Source organism: Muntiacus reevesi, chromosome 9 (assembly GCF_963930625.1).
Source record: "Muntiacus reevesi chromosome 9, mMunRee1.1, whole genome shotgun sequence".
NCBI lineage: Eukaryota > Metazoa > Chordata > Mammalia > Artiodactyla > Cervidae > Muntiacus > Muntiacus reevesi.
Window position 1 is genome coordinate 42,844,335 of NC_089257.1, and position 13,536 is coordinate 42,857,870.

Sequence of the window (13,536 nt, forward strand, 5' to 3'; positions counted from 1 at the left end):
TCAACATACAGGCTGCCCAAAGTACACCTAACACATAGATTCATCTCAAAACTCATTACTGGACACTCCATTGCACTCCACAGATAAGAAATCCAGTTCCACGCACCAGAAGTCCTATGCAAGCTTCCCTAACCAGGAAACCTTGACAAGCCAATTGTCCAACCCCACCCACTGGGTCAAACCTCCACAATAAAAAGAAACCACAGACCTCCAGAATACAGAAAGCTCACTCTAGACACAGCAATCTAAACAAGATGAAAAGGCAGAGAAATACCCAACAGGAAAAGGAACATGAAAAATGCCCACCAAGTCAAACAAAAGAGGAGGAGATAGGGAATCTCCCTGAAAAAGAATTCAGAATAATGATAATAAAAATGAACCAAAATCTTGAAAACAAAATGGAGTTACAGATAAATAGCCTGGAGACAAAGATTGAGAAGATGCAAGAAATGTTTAATAAAGACCTAGAAGAAATAAAAAAGAGTCAATTAAAAATGAATAATGCAATGAATGAGATCAAAAACATTCTGGAGGGAACTGACAGTAGAATAACGGAGACAGAAGATATGATAAGTCAGGTAGAAGATAAAATGGTGGAAATAAATGAAGCAGAGAGGAAAAAAGAAAAAAGAATCAAAAGAAATGAGGACCATCTCAGGGACTTCTGGGACAATGTGAAACACCCCAACATTCGAATCATAGGAGTCCCAGAAGAAGAAGACAAAAAGAAAGGCCATGAGAATATACTCGAGGAGATAATAGCTGAAAACTTCCCTAAAATGGGGAAGGAAATAGCCACCCAAGTCCAAGAAACCCAGAGAGTCCCAAACAGGATAAACCCAAGGCGAAACACCCCAAGACACATATTAATCAAATTAACAAAGATCAAACACAAAGAACAAATATTAAAAGCAGCAAGGGAGAAACAACAAATAACACACAAAGGGATTCCCATAAGGATAACAGTTGATTTATCAATAGAAACCCTTCAGGCCAGAAGGGAATGGCAGGACATACTGAAGGTAATGAAAGAGAATAACCTACAACCTAGATTACTGTACCCAGCAAGGATCTCATTCAGATATGAAGGAGAATTCAAAAGCTTTACAGACAAGCAAAAGCTGAGAGAATTAAGCACCACCAAACCACCTCTTCAACAAATGCTAAAGGATCTTCTCTAGACAGGAAACACAGAAAGAAGGTATAAATATGAATCCAAAACAACAAAGTAAATGACAACAGGACCACACCTATCAATAATTACCTTAAATGTAAAAGGGTTGAATGCCCCAACCAAAAGACAAAGACTGGCTGAAAGGATACAAAAACAAGACCCCTATATATGGTGTCTACAAGAGACCCACCTCAAAACAAGAGACACATACAGACTAAAAGTGAAGAGCTGGAAAAAGTATTTCACGAAAACGGAGACCAAAAGAAAGCAGGAGTCGCAATACTCATATCAGATAAAATAGACTTTCAAATAAAGGATGTGAAAAGAGACAAAGAAGGACACTACATAATGATCAAAGGATCGATCCAAGAAGAAGATATAACAGTTATAAATATATATTCACCCAAAATAGGAGCATCGCAATATGTAAGGCGAATGCTAACGAGTATGAAAGAGGAAATTAATAGTAACACAATAATAGTGGGAGTCTTTAATACCCCACTTACAGCTATGGATAGATCAACAAAACAGAAAATTAACAAGGAAACACAAACTTTAAATGACACAATGGATCAGCTAGACCTAATTTATATCTATAGGACATTTCACCCCAAAACAATCAACTTCACCTTTTTCTCAAGTGCACACGGAACCTTCTCTAGAATAGATCACATCCTGGGCGATAAATCTGGTCTTGGAAAATTCAAAAAATTGAAATCATTCCAGTCATCTTTTCTGACCACAGTGCAGTAAGATTAGATCTCAATTACAGGAAAAAAATTGTTAAAAATTCAAGCATATGGAGTTTAAATAACACGCTTCTGAATAACCAACAAATTGTAGAAGAAATCAAAAAAGAAATCAAAATATGCATAGAAATGAATGAAAGTGAAAACACAACAACCCAAACCTATGGGACACTGTAAAAGCATTGCTAAGGGGAAGATTTATAGCATTACAGACTTACCTCAAGAAACAAGAGAAAAGTCAAATAAATAACCTAAGTCTACACTGAAAGCAACTAGAGAAGGAAGAAATGAAGAGCCTCAGGGTTAGTAGAAGGAAAGAAATCTTTAAAATTAGGGCAGAAATAAATACAAAAGAATCTAAAGAGACCATAGCAAAAATCAACAAAACTTAAAGCTGTTTTTTTTAAAAACTAAACAAAATTTACAAACCATTAGCCAGACTCATTAAGAAACAAAGGGAGAAGAACCAAATTAACAAAATTAGAAATGAAAATGGAGTGATCACAACAGACAACACTGAGATACAAAGGATCATAAGAGACTCCCACCAGCAGCTCTATGCCAATAAAATAGACAACTTGGAAGAAACGGACAAATTCTTAGAAAAGTATAATTTTCCAAAACTGAACCAGGAATGCAAGGATTCTTTAATATCTGCAAATCAAACAATGTAAAACACCACATTAACAAACTGAAAGATAAAAACAATGTGATTGTCTCAATAGATGCAGAGAAAGCCTTTGACAAAAGTCAGCACCCATTTATGATTAAAACTCTCCAAAACGTAGGAATAGAAGGAACATACCTCAACATAATAAATGCTATATATGATAAACCCACAGCAAGCATTACCCTCAATGGTGAAAAATTGAAAGCATTTCCCCTGAAATCAGGAACAAGACAAAGGTGCCCACTCTCACCACTATTATTCAACATAGTTTTGGAAGTCTTGGCCAAGCAATCAGAGCAGAAAAAGAAGCTAAAGGAATCCAGATAGGAAAAAAAGAAGTGAAACTCTCGCTGTTTGCAGATGACATGATCCTCTACATAGAAAACCCTAAAGACTCTACCAGAAAATTACTAGAGCTAATCAATGAATATAGTAAGGTTACAGGACATAAAATTACCACACAGAAATCCCTTGCACTCCTATACAATAACAATGAGAAAACAGAAAGAGAAATTAAGGAAACAATACCATTCACCATTGCAACAACAAGAATAAAATACTTAGGAGTATATCTACCTAAGGAAACTAAAGACCTATACATAGAAAACTATAAAACACTGATGAAAGAAATCAAAGAGGACACAAACAGACGGAGAAATATACCGTGTTCATGGATTGGAAGAATCAATATTGTCAAAATGGCTATACTACCCAAAGGAATCTATAGATTCAATGCAATCCCTATCAAGCTACCAACGGTATTTTTCACAGAACTAGAACAAATAATTTCACCATTTGTATGGAAATACAAAAAACCTCAAATAGCCAAAGTAATCTTGAGAAAGAAAAATGGAACTGGGAGAATCAATCTGCCTGACTTCAGACTCTACTACAAAGCCACAGTCATCAAGACAGTATGGTACTGGCACAAAAACAGAAACATAGGTCAATGGAACAGAATAGAAAGCCCAGAGATAAATCCACAAACCTATGGACACCTTATCTTCTACAAAGGAGGCAAGGATATACAATGGAAAAAAGACAATCTCTTTAACAAGTGGTGCTGGGGAAACTGGTCAACCACTTGTAAAAGAATGAAACTAGAACACTTTCTAACACCATACACAAAAATAAACTCAAAATGGATTAAAGATCTAAATGTAAGACCAGAAACTATAAAACTCCTAGAGGAGAACATAGGCAAAACACTCTCCGACATAAATCACAGCAGGATCCTCTATGACCCACCTCCCAGAATATTGGAAATAAAAGCAAAAATAAACAAATGGGACCTAATGAAACTTAAAAGCTTTTGCACAACAAAGGAAGCTATAAGTAAGGTGAAAAGACAGCCCTCAGATTGGGAGAAAATAATAGCAAACAAAGCAACAGACAACAGATTAATCTCAAAAATATACAAGCAACTCCTGAAGCTCAATTCCAGAAAAATAAATGACCCAGTCAAAAAGTGGGCCAAAGAAGTAAACAGACATTTCTCCAAAGAAGACATACAGATGGCTAACAAACACATGAAAAGATGCTCAACATCACTCATTATCAGAGAAATGCAAATCAAAACCACAATGAGGTACCATTACATGCCAGTCAGGATGGCTGCTATCCAGAAGTCTACAAGCAATAAATGCTGGGGAGGGTGTGGAGAAAGGGGAACCCTCTTATACTGTTGGTGGGAATGCAAATTAGTACAGCCGCTATGGAGAACAGTGTGGAGATTTCTTTAAAAACTGGAAATAGAACTGCCATATGACCCAGCAATCCCACTTCTGAGCATACACACCGAGGAATCCAGATCTGAAAGAGACATGTGCAACCCAATATTCATCACAGCACTGTTTATAATAACCAGGATATGGAAGCAACCTAGATGCCCATTAGCAGATGAATGGATAAGGAAGCTGTGGTACATATACACCATGGAATATTACTCAGTCATTAAAAAGAATTCATTTGGATCAGTTCTAATGAGATGGATGAAACTGGAGCCCATTAAACAGAGTGAAGTAAGTCTGAAAGATAAAGACCATTACAGTATACTAACACATATATATGAAATTTAGAAAGATGGTAATGATAACCCTATATGCAAAACAGAAAAAGAGACTCAGATGTACATAACAGATTTTGGACTCTGTGGGAGAAGGGGAGGGTGGGATATTTTGAGAGAACAGCATTGAAACATGTATATTATCAAGGGTGAAACAGATCCCCAGCCCAGGTGGGATGCGTGAGACAAATGCTCGGGCCTGGTGCACTGGGAAGACCCAGAGGGATCGGGCAGAGAGGGAGGTGGGAGGAGGGATCGGGATATGGAATACATGTAAATCCATGGCTGATTCATGTCAATTTATGACAAAACCACTACAATATTATAAAGTAATTAGTCTCCAACTAATAAAAATAAATGAAAAAAAAAAAAAAAAAAGAGTTCTAACTTAATACTTAAATCAGGTTTACAACCCAGATTATTCAGAATTAAAGCAAATTTACTGAAGGGGGGGGGGTTGCACTCTTAGTATCTTTCCACCAAGGAACATGCTTTTGTGTCCATTCATTCAGTTTTACTTCTAAGTAAGCATCTGAGAAGGGGTTCACCTCCCAAACATGTGATGAGTTCCTACAGTAGCAAAAACAAAACCAGAAACATACCTGATAATCACGTTTTACTATGCACTGAGGAGTTGAATGGAAATTTTTCAAAGAAAATACACAAAGGGCAACACAGGAAAGTATAGTAAAGAAAACACTCAGTGTCACTAATCATCAAGAAAATGTATCTTAAAGCTTGTGCCTGCATGTCTGTACCTATGCTCAGTCGCTTCAGTCGTGTCTGACTCTTTGCGGCCCTATGAACTGTAGCCCACCAGGCTCTTTGGTCCATGGGATTCTCCAGGCAAGAATACTGGAGTGGATTGCCATTTCCCCCTGCAGGGAATTTTCCCCACCCAGGAACTGAAAATACATCTCTTGCTGTTCCTGCATTACAGGCAGATTCTTACTGCAGAGCCACCAGGGAAGCCCCTGTGAAAGCACAATGACTATTAAACACAACAACAGAAGACAAGAGGTGTTGATGAGGCTGTCAGACCCTTGCACAGTGTTGTTGGAAATGCAAAATAATGCAACTGCTACAGAAAGCAGCATGAAGATTCTACAAAAAATTAAAAATAGAACTACATTTGACATAGACATGGGGGAAAAGACTCACTAACCGTGATAACAGTGGTCCCATTGTAATTAGTAATTTCTTCTGTGATGATTCACTTTAACCATGGATAATAGAAATACATTTGATAAAATGAAGGACTCATTTTCAGGATGTACAATTTGGTATTAAAAAAGAAAGCTGAACAATTATTTCTAACTTACAACTCAGTGTACCTCGTCAAAACCTTTTGGCAGGTCTTGACTCATACATGGTTATCATACATCTGGTGGCAGAAATATGAAAACAAAGTATAAAAAGTTGTCAAAGCAAGTTATGGAAACTCCAATTTATGGAGTAATAGTTAATATTCTTTGAGGTTTGAACTCTCCATATGTTTCTGGTTTAAAACTTCGTTCCCACTAGCATTCGAACCAGCCGCCTTCTAATCTCTTTGGTTTTGATGGAATAGATGACAGGGTTGAGCATGGGAGGCACAAAGAGATAAATGAGGGACAAGACTGTGTGCACAAATCCCGGGGCATGCCTCCCATCACGGGCAGTCATGGAGACACCAACCATGGGCACATAGAAGATGAGCACAGCACACAGATGTGACACACACGTGTTGAGTGTCTTTAACCGTTCCTCCTGAGATGCAATGGCAAGTACGGAGCACAGGATGAGCTCAAGCGAGAAGACAATGAGTACAGATACCAGGCAAAAGATAGACATGACAATGATGAGACCGAAAATATTGTTGATGGTGATGTCATCAGAGGGAAGGTGGATGAGATCTGAATGAAGGCAGTAGGCATGGGACAGTACACTGGCCTTGCAGAAGGTCAATCTCTTCAGAAGGAAAGGCAGTGGAAAAACCATGCAAAAGCTGCGGGTGATTACCTGCGGGGCCATGCATATGACACGGAAATCTTTGAGCATGGTGGTGTAGCACAGAGGATTAGAGATGGCCACATAGCGGTCAAAACTCATAACCAGCAGGACCCCTGACTGCATCAAAGAGCAGAAGTGGAAAAAGAACATTTGAACCATGCAGGAATCAAAGCTGATCTTCCTTAAGTGGAAGCAAAATGTGGCTAGCACATTGGGGAGTGTGGAGAAAGACACACCTAGATCATTAACTGAGGGCAGGGACAGGAAGTAGTACATAGGCTGATGCAAACTCTGCGCCTCCTTGACAATGAAAAGGATAAGGCCATTGCCCACAATAGAGACAATATACAGGGTACCAAGGAGCAAGAACATCCAGTGTTGGGAGTTCTCCAGCCCTGGGAGCCCTGTCAGGGTGAAAGTTGGCAACCCTGAGCTATTGTAGAGGATACCTCCCATGCTGGGAGGACTTGTACTGGAGGACTTGTACTGTAGGACCACCACTTGTAGAGAAGCCAGACATACAGTTTATTCATGACCTATTGTCTTGCTTATGCCATCCAGACCCTTACTTTATAGCTTAATTAACTTCGTTTATCACATCACTCCTTGCCCCTCCTGCTCCCCATGGTTTCTGGAATTGTCTAAGTGTTTGCAGATGATCCACCTGGCTCAACAGGTCACATTACCTTCCTCTGTACTTTTGCCTATCTCTACCATGCTCTTCCTCACATTCAAAGCTAGGAACTTGTTATCAATCTACAGGCATCACTTTGTTCAAGACCTAAGGCATCATTCTCCTGATGACTACTTCCTTAACTGTTCTGAACATTCCAATTACTTATCAAGCTGTAAGCTTTTTCTCTTTCCACTCTCACACTCTACTGAATATCTGCTGTTTATCTTGACTCCCCAGCTCTCTTATTCATATTTAGTCTCCCAGTTCTTCCTTCCATCCTTTCAGTTAGAATGTGGAGGAATAGAAAGATACCTATCCTTGGCAATAAGCTTCCAGACTTTCATCAAGATGCATTAGATGCCTCCACTTTATCTTTTCATCCCTCTATCCATTTATCCTATAGCATTAAATTTTATGCATTAATAACTAGTATACTGGAATTCTTTTTTTGACAATTTTCTGCAAACTGAATTGCAGCCAGTTCTTGAAAACCACAGGATTAATAATCAGTTCTCTATATCATGGAACTGCTTCTTATCTGTGTTCTCCATTCCTTTGAAAAATACTGTAATTGTGCCTGAGACTAAGACTCAGAAATCCAAGCTTTATATTGTTTCTGTCTTTCCTTTACCTACTACATTAAATTAGACCACAGTCAATGAAATACTGAGCCTTAAGTGCATCTGCCAGCACTTTCTGCATTTCCTTCCACTTACATTCTTATACTTTGCATCCCAGACATCACATTTGTATGCCCATAATAATGCCTTAATGAATTAAGGCATTAATTATTAAAGAGCCCTTAAAAATGTTCTTAATGAATCTCTTGCCTCTACTCAATCTTTAATCTAGAATGTGTCTAATATTTTCAAAGGGAAGGTCTGCAAATGGAACCATTCTGATTAGAAAGTTTGAATGCCCCTTCACTACCAAAGTGTCAAAACCAAACTCCCAAGTCTCCAGTTAAAGGCCCTCTCTCGCCCAATCTAAATCAATATTTTTGGCCTCAATTCGCAAAATTTCATACTCATATCCCCAAACACCCAGACTGGTTATCAATATTAATAATAGCAATATTCTTTGCTATTATTCAAACAATAACTCCAGCTCGCCAGCTCCCCAGTTCCCAGAGTTTCCCAGAAAGTCTGAACATATCTATTTAACCCATCTTCTGGGGCCGAGGATCAATGATGCCCTCCTCCTCCATGAAAATCTGGCTGGTCATTGCAGTGGAGATAACTGATCTCCTCTCTTTACCACTCTCATAAGCTGTAGATTTGCAGCTCTTTTTGTGCTTATTTTTCTGCCTGTTCTACAGTAGAGCTTCCTATTGTGGAGTTATGATAGTTCTGTTGAATTATGAAACATCTCCCCTTCTGACTCGCCAGCTCCAAGAGATCCACATGGACACTCATTCATTTCTTTAGTCCCTGCTGTGCTCAGTGCAAGGCCAAACACAGGAGACCAGGAGAATCACTCAGGAAGTCACTGATCCCACAGGATTTTGATTCTCTTTATTTGTAAATTGGAGGGGCTAAGGAACTTTGCTAATGGGGTAGTGAAGATCCAAAAGTAAACTACTGTGAAAACCCTTAGGACCAAATACTTTGCAACTCTGAGTTCTAAACCTGCATTAAATCCACAACTCCAGGCTTTCATCTGCCTTTGTCCTTCCACCTGTCTTGGGACTCCTCTATCCTTTTTTGTCAGGGTGCATTTTACCCTACATTCTGCATTCTTAAAATCTCTTTGTTTTTTCTATATGCAAGCTTTTCCTAAACATTTCTGCTTGCCTCTGTATGCAATATGCAATATCCTTGATTTGGAGATTTTTTTTAAGCACTAAATAGAGTCTTGTCAAGTGGCTTCCAAAGCAGCTAATGTCTTTTTATAGACTTACCCCATACCAGCTTGTTCTGAGAAATGGGTAAGAGTGCTTATTTATTGCAGAACATCTGCCTCTAAACTACAGCCCACTGGAGTATCCCTGCAGAGAAATGAATGTCTGAATCTGAAAGTATGGGAAAATTTCAGAGAAAAAGAGCACTAAATAGAAAATATAGAACCAGGAAAGTGAAAATATGCAGAAAAGATTAAAAAAAAAAAAAACACCCAACTCCTATAGGGATAGCCTTTTTGTCTTCAGATTGTCAAAATACTGAGGATTTCTAGGCTGAGTCAAAGTGCCCTAGTGCCTGAGTCTGGAGTGTCTGACACTCCATCTTACTGCCTGAGAGAGTCCATGGAGGGTGCAGAGGAAACAAGAGCAGTTGTAGGGCCCTGCCCATACCCTCTGCCTCCTCTGCCAACTGCCTGACCTGAGCAATATAAGGCTGCATCCAGGACATCCCTTGAGTATTTACCAGCTCAGAAGCTCATGGATTGCTGAGAATATGGAGCATCTGCAGTGTTCTTTCCTCTCTGACTTAATAGTTTGTTGCTTGCATGGGTATGTAGGAATAGGAATGATCAGAACTGGAAATGACATTCGAGGATATTGTATCTAGTTGCTCATTTTATAAAAGAGATCATTAGAGCCTAGAAAGGAAAAGAGACATCTCAATTTTAGTGGCAGAACACGTAAAACGAGGTCTTCTAGGTTAGTTTATGGCCTTTCCACTTCACAACTATGATCAATACCTACAAGAAATCGTGTAACCTATAAAAAGTGCATAAAACCCATGTAAGTTAGACATTTGGATTTATTAGATCTTGTGAAATCCTCTTGTGAAAAAGAGGTCTTTCTTAGAAGTCTTTCAGAAAAGAGTCAATAGGTACTCAGGGTGGTTGACTAGCTCTTTAATTCTTACTGGTAGTCTTCTAGTTGACTTCCTTATGATCATTATCACAGCTCCCCTGAAAATGTCCCCAAATTTCATAGTCATGATCTTAGGTACCTCCCAAGAAATGTAAACACTTATATCCAGCCTGACAGATGAGGAATCAAGGGTACAAGGAAGGAAAAGGAATTACTCCAGGTTTTCTTGGGAAGCATTTACATGACTAGAGCTGTAACTTAGTAATTCGGTTCCCATCCTGAGGTAACTTTGTGATCCAGAGTCCCACATTTCACCCTAGAAGCATACATGAAGGAAACCTGGGAAGACAGCATGTCTCAAAATGCATCATAGTTTTATTAGTAAAGCACATAGAATCAGAACACACTGGGTTTGATTTCTGATGCTTTCACTTAACAGCTGGACGACATTAGGAAGATTTCTGAAACTCTCTTCTGCAGTTTCTTTATTTTTTAGGTAAAGATAAAATAGACTTACCCTAGGCATATGCATACATGCTATACAAGATAAAAGGATAGAGAAAAAAAAAAAAAACTTGAATTTGGAACATGTCCCATCCATAGTCAGAATTATGCAAGTACTGCTATTATTATCATTTAAAATAATTTTAGATGGAAAATAAATTATATAATGTTTTCTTTGACAAAAGTCATGAAATATATTTACATGAAACTTAAATATGCATTTTTAAATCACATATTACCACCTAATAAATTGTGGTAGAGACAAGCAAGAGCAAATTATAAAAGTTTAAGAAAAATTAGGAGAGATAAATTATAATATTAGAAACATACTATCCATTACCTTATGTTTCCTATGAGTGGTTAAAAACAGCATTCTTTAATTTCCGCAATAGATCATAATTTTTCATCTCACAGACTTTCAAGTTCAGCAGGAGTAGATAATGAGAAATGTTTCCTTGGTGCCGGACCAAAAGAGATTTTGAGAAGGGCTGCTGAAAGGGTAATCAATGCATCTTGCATTTTTTCCTTTGTTTTCTCACACAGGGGAGTTTCAACTATCTGGGGAAGAAACTATATTTAGGAATATTTGATAATATTTTTGTGACATGTCCAAAATCCTTTAATGCACTGTGATAAATGACTCTACCTATCCATTATGGAACTTGTTAGTTCCCCTTTGCCTCTCATGGATAATTTCTAACACTTATGTGTAATTACCCACCACTGATTACTTTATTATTTTAAGTGACCCCTGGGGGAAACTTTGCATTTTCTTTTCCAGAAGCTCAGTATCACATCAATGAATAATCAGATTCAAAATCAGAGAGAAATCCTCTATCAGTGTGATAAGTATATGGGACAAAATTTTCAGGGAATTACTGCTGAAGAATGGGGATGCTGAGTAGCAGCATTGTGTTTGAAGAAATGAACCAGCTAATCCCTGGGAAAACTGTACAATGTACTAACCTCTCATTAGTACACAAAGAGAAATTGTCACTGAGGATTTGAGAGGAGACAGTCTTAAGGACATGCATGGGTCACCCACTTCTTGAGCACCCCACTCTTGAGATCCACTATACCATGTCACATGTTCTAGTATAAGGAAGTCTAGAATTGCCTTAACTAAAAACCTTCTGCTCCAGCATCGGGCCCGTTTTAGTACCTCTTTCCTGTCCTAATTAGGGATGTTGCTTGAGTTCAGCAAGTGCTCTCCTCTGTTCCCTAATATTTTTTCCTCACCATTCATGCTAAATGGAAAGTGGGGACAGAAGATGCAGAGAGAAGTGATAGAGAGAGAAGGATTGAAGGGCAAGAGGAAAGACAGAGAGTGAGGAAGAGGCAGAGAAAAGGGGATAAATATAGGAGAAGTAACACGGAAAAGGGACAGGTTGGGTGTGAGAAAGGAAGTGTAAGACCAGAGAAGGGATTTTATGGAGACATTGGCTGGGAAATTAAACCTGGAGAGGGAGAAGGAAGAGAAAAGAAAAAAGAAGACAGAAGAACAGTGACAGGGAAATGCCCCAACTGGATCCTGATGCTCCAAGAGTTTTGAGCTATGTTTTCTCCAAGCGAGGGCAAAGCTGTAGAAGGTGCTACACACACCACATTTTACAGGATTTGCCTCTCAGGCTCTGAGCCATGGAAGAGATATAGTAAAGCTATAATGTCCCAGGTAAACCCATTTGGGAATAGGCTCCTCACAGTGGGATCCCACTAGACACCTCTTGTTCCATTCCCATGGTTGCTTCCGACCCGTCTGAAAAGGCCAAGGCAGCACGACTGTGACTGTGCAGGACCCTTCGGGGCCTTCCTAGGGCAGACTCCTCCCCCATGTCCTCTGCCTGCCTCTCTTTGGTACAAAAGCTGTGATGTCTGCAGACTCCTCTGTGTCACAAAATATTCAGCTCAAGAATTAATATTAATAACTGATACGAGCGTGCAGTGACAAAAGGAGCAGTTGGGCCAGGAGAACTGGTAACAATTTAATCATCCTATGGCAGTTGCAGAATCTGTAGTTCCTCCCTGAAATACAGAGATGATTGTATCTGATGTACATTTCCTGAGTGGCTAAACAGATGCTAAACCCCCCACCAAATGGAAATGAACTACTGGATTACAATGAGCACGGACCCCTGGTCTGGCTTGAGTCCCAAGATTGATAATGTTAAGCCTGTGACACCGTCTGATACCTCACCATCAACCAGTCAGAGAATTGTGCACAAGCTGATCACAGACCCTGCAATCCTCCCTCACCTTGCCTTTACAAATGCTTTGCTGAAACCCATTGGGGAGTTCTGGGTTTTGAGCACCAGCTGCCCCAGACTCCTGCCTGGTGCCTGTCTCCAACAATAAATGCCGCACCTTTACCAGCAGCCAGTGTCAGTAGGTGTCAGTGGATTGGCTTTCCTGCCTGTAGGCAAGTGAACTTAAGTTTACCTTCAGTAATACCTTCTCTCCTCCCAGCTGAGCAGGGCTTAGCTGCCCCCACACCAGGTCTTCATGACCCCTTAGATCTTCTCCAGGATGGGTTCCAAGGGCTCTGCATGATGCAGAATGTGAGTGCCAAGAACATAACTAATTCTTCCTGACCTTCAGCTCTGGGCTTTCTTTGCTCCTTGCCAAGTCCCCTTTCTCTTCTTAAGGAATATTCAGAAGCCAGAATGTAGAGTTGGTTAGAGTTGTAAGTGATAGAAACACAATAATCATCAATAGTACTCTGTTTATAATTTTCCTTAGACTCCATCAAGAAGTTTCTAAGCATTGTCATTTTCAATCTTAATAACCAAATTTGGAGAGAAATGGTATCTTCCCATTTTACTGGTGAGGGAAATGAATTGCCCAGGAGGTCGAATTAGGTTCAAAGTTATCATACCGCTGAGTAGCAGAACTGCTGGAGAAGGATATGTCAACCCGCTCCAGTATTCTTGCCTGGAGAATCTCTCGGACTG

The 13,536-nt window shown here is 39.4% G+C and overlaps 1 protein-coding gene across 1 annotated transcript; it reads right to left on the bottom strand.

The window, feature by feature from the left end:
• Positions 1-6,161: 6,161 nt before the first annotated feature.
• On the bottom strand, positions 6,162-7,106 carry LOC136175296 (olfactory receptor 51I2-like). Its single transcript, XM_065945622.1, has one exon. The coding sequence runs from the start codon at positions 7,104-7,106 to the stop codon at positions 6,162-6,164; it is 945 nt and encodes a 314-aa protein (XP_065801694.1).
• Between the last annotated feature and the right edge of the window lie 6,430 nt (positions 7,107-13,536).

Coding starts and splice junctions, on each gene's coding strand:
- LOC136175296 (XM_065945622.1), bottom strand. CDS start 7,106: ATGGGAGGTATCCTCTACAATAGCTCAGGGTTGCCAACTTTCACCCTG.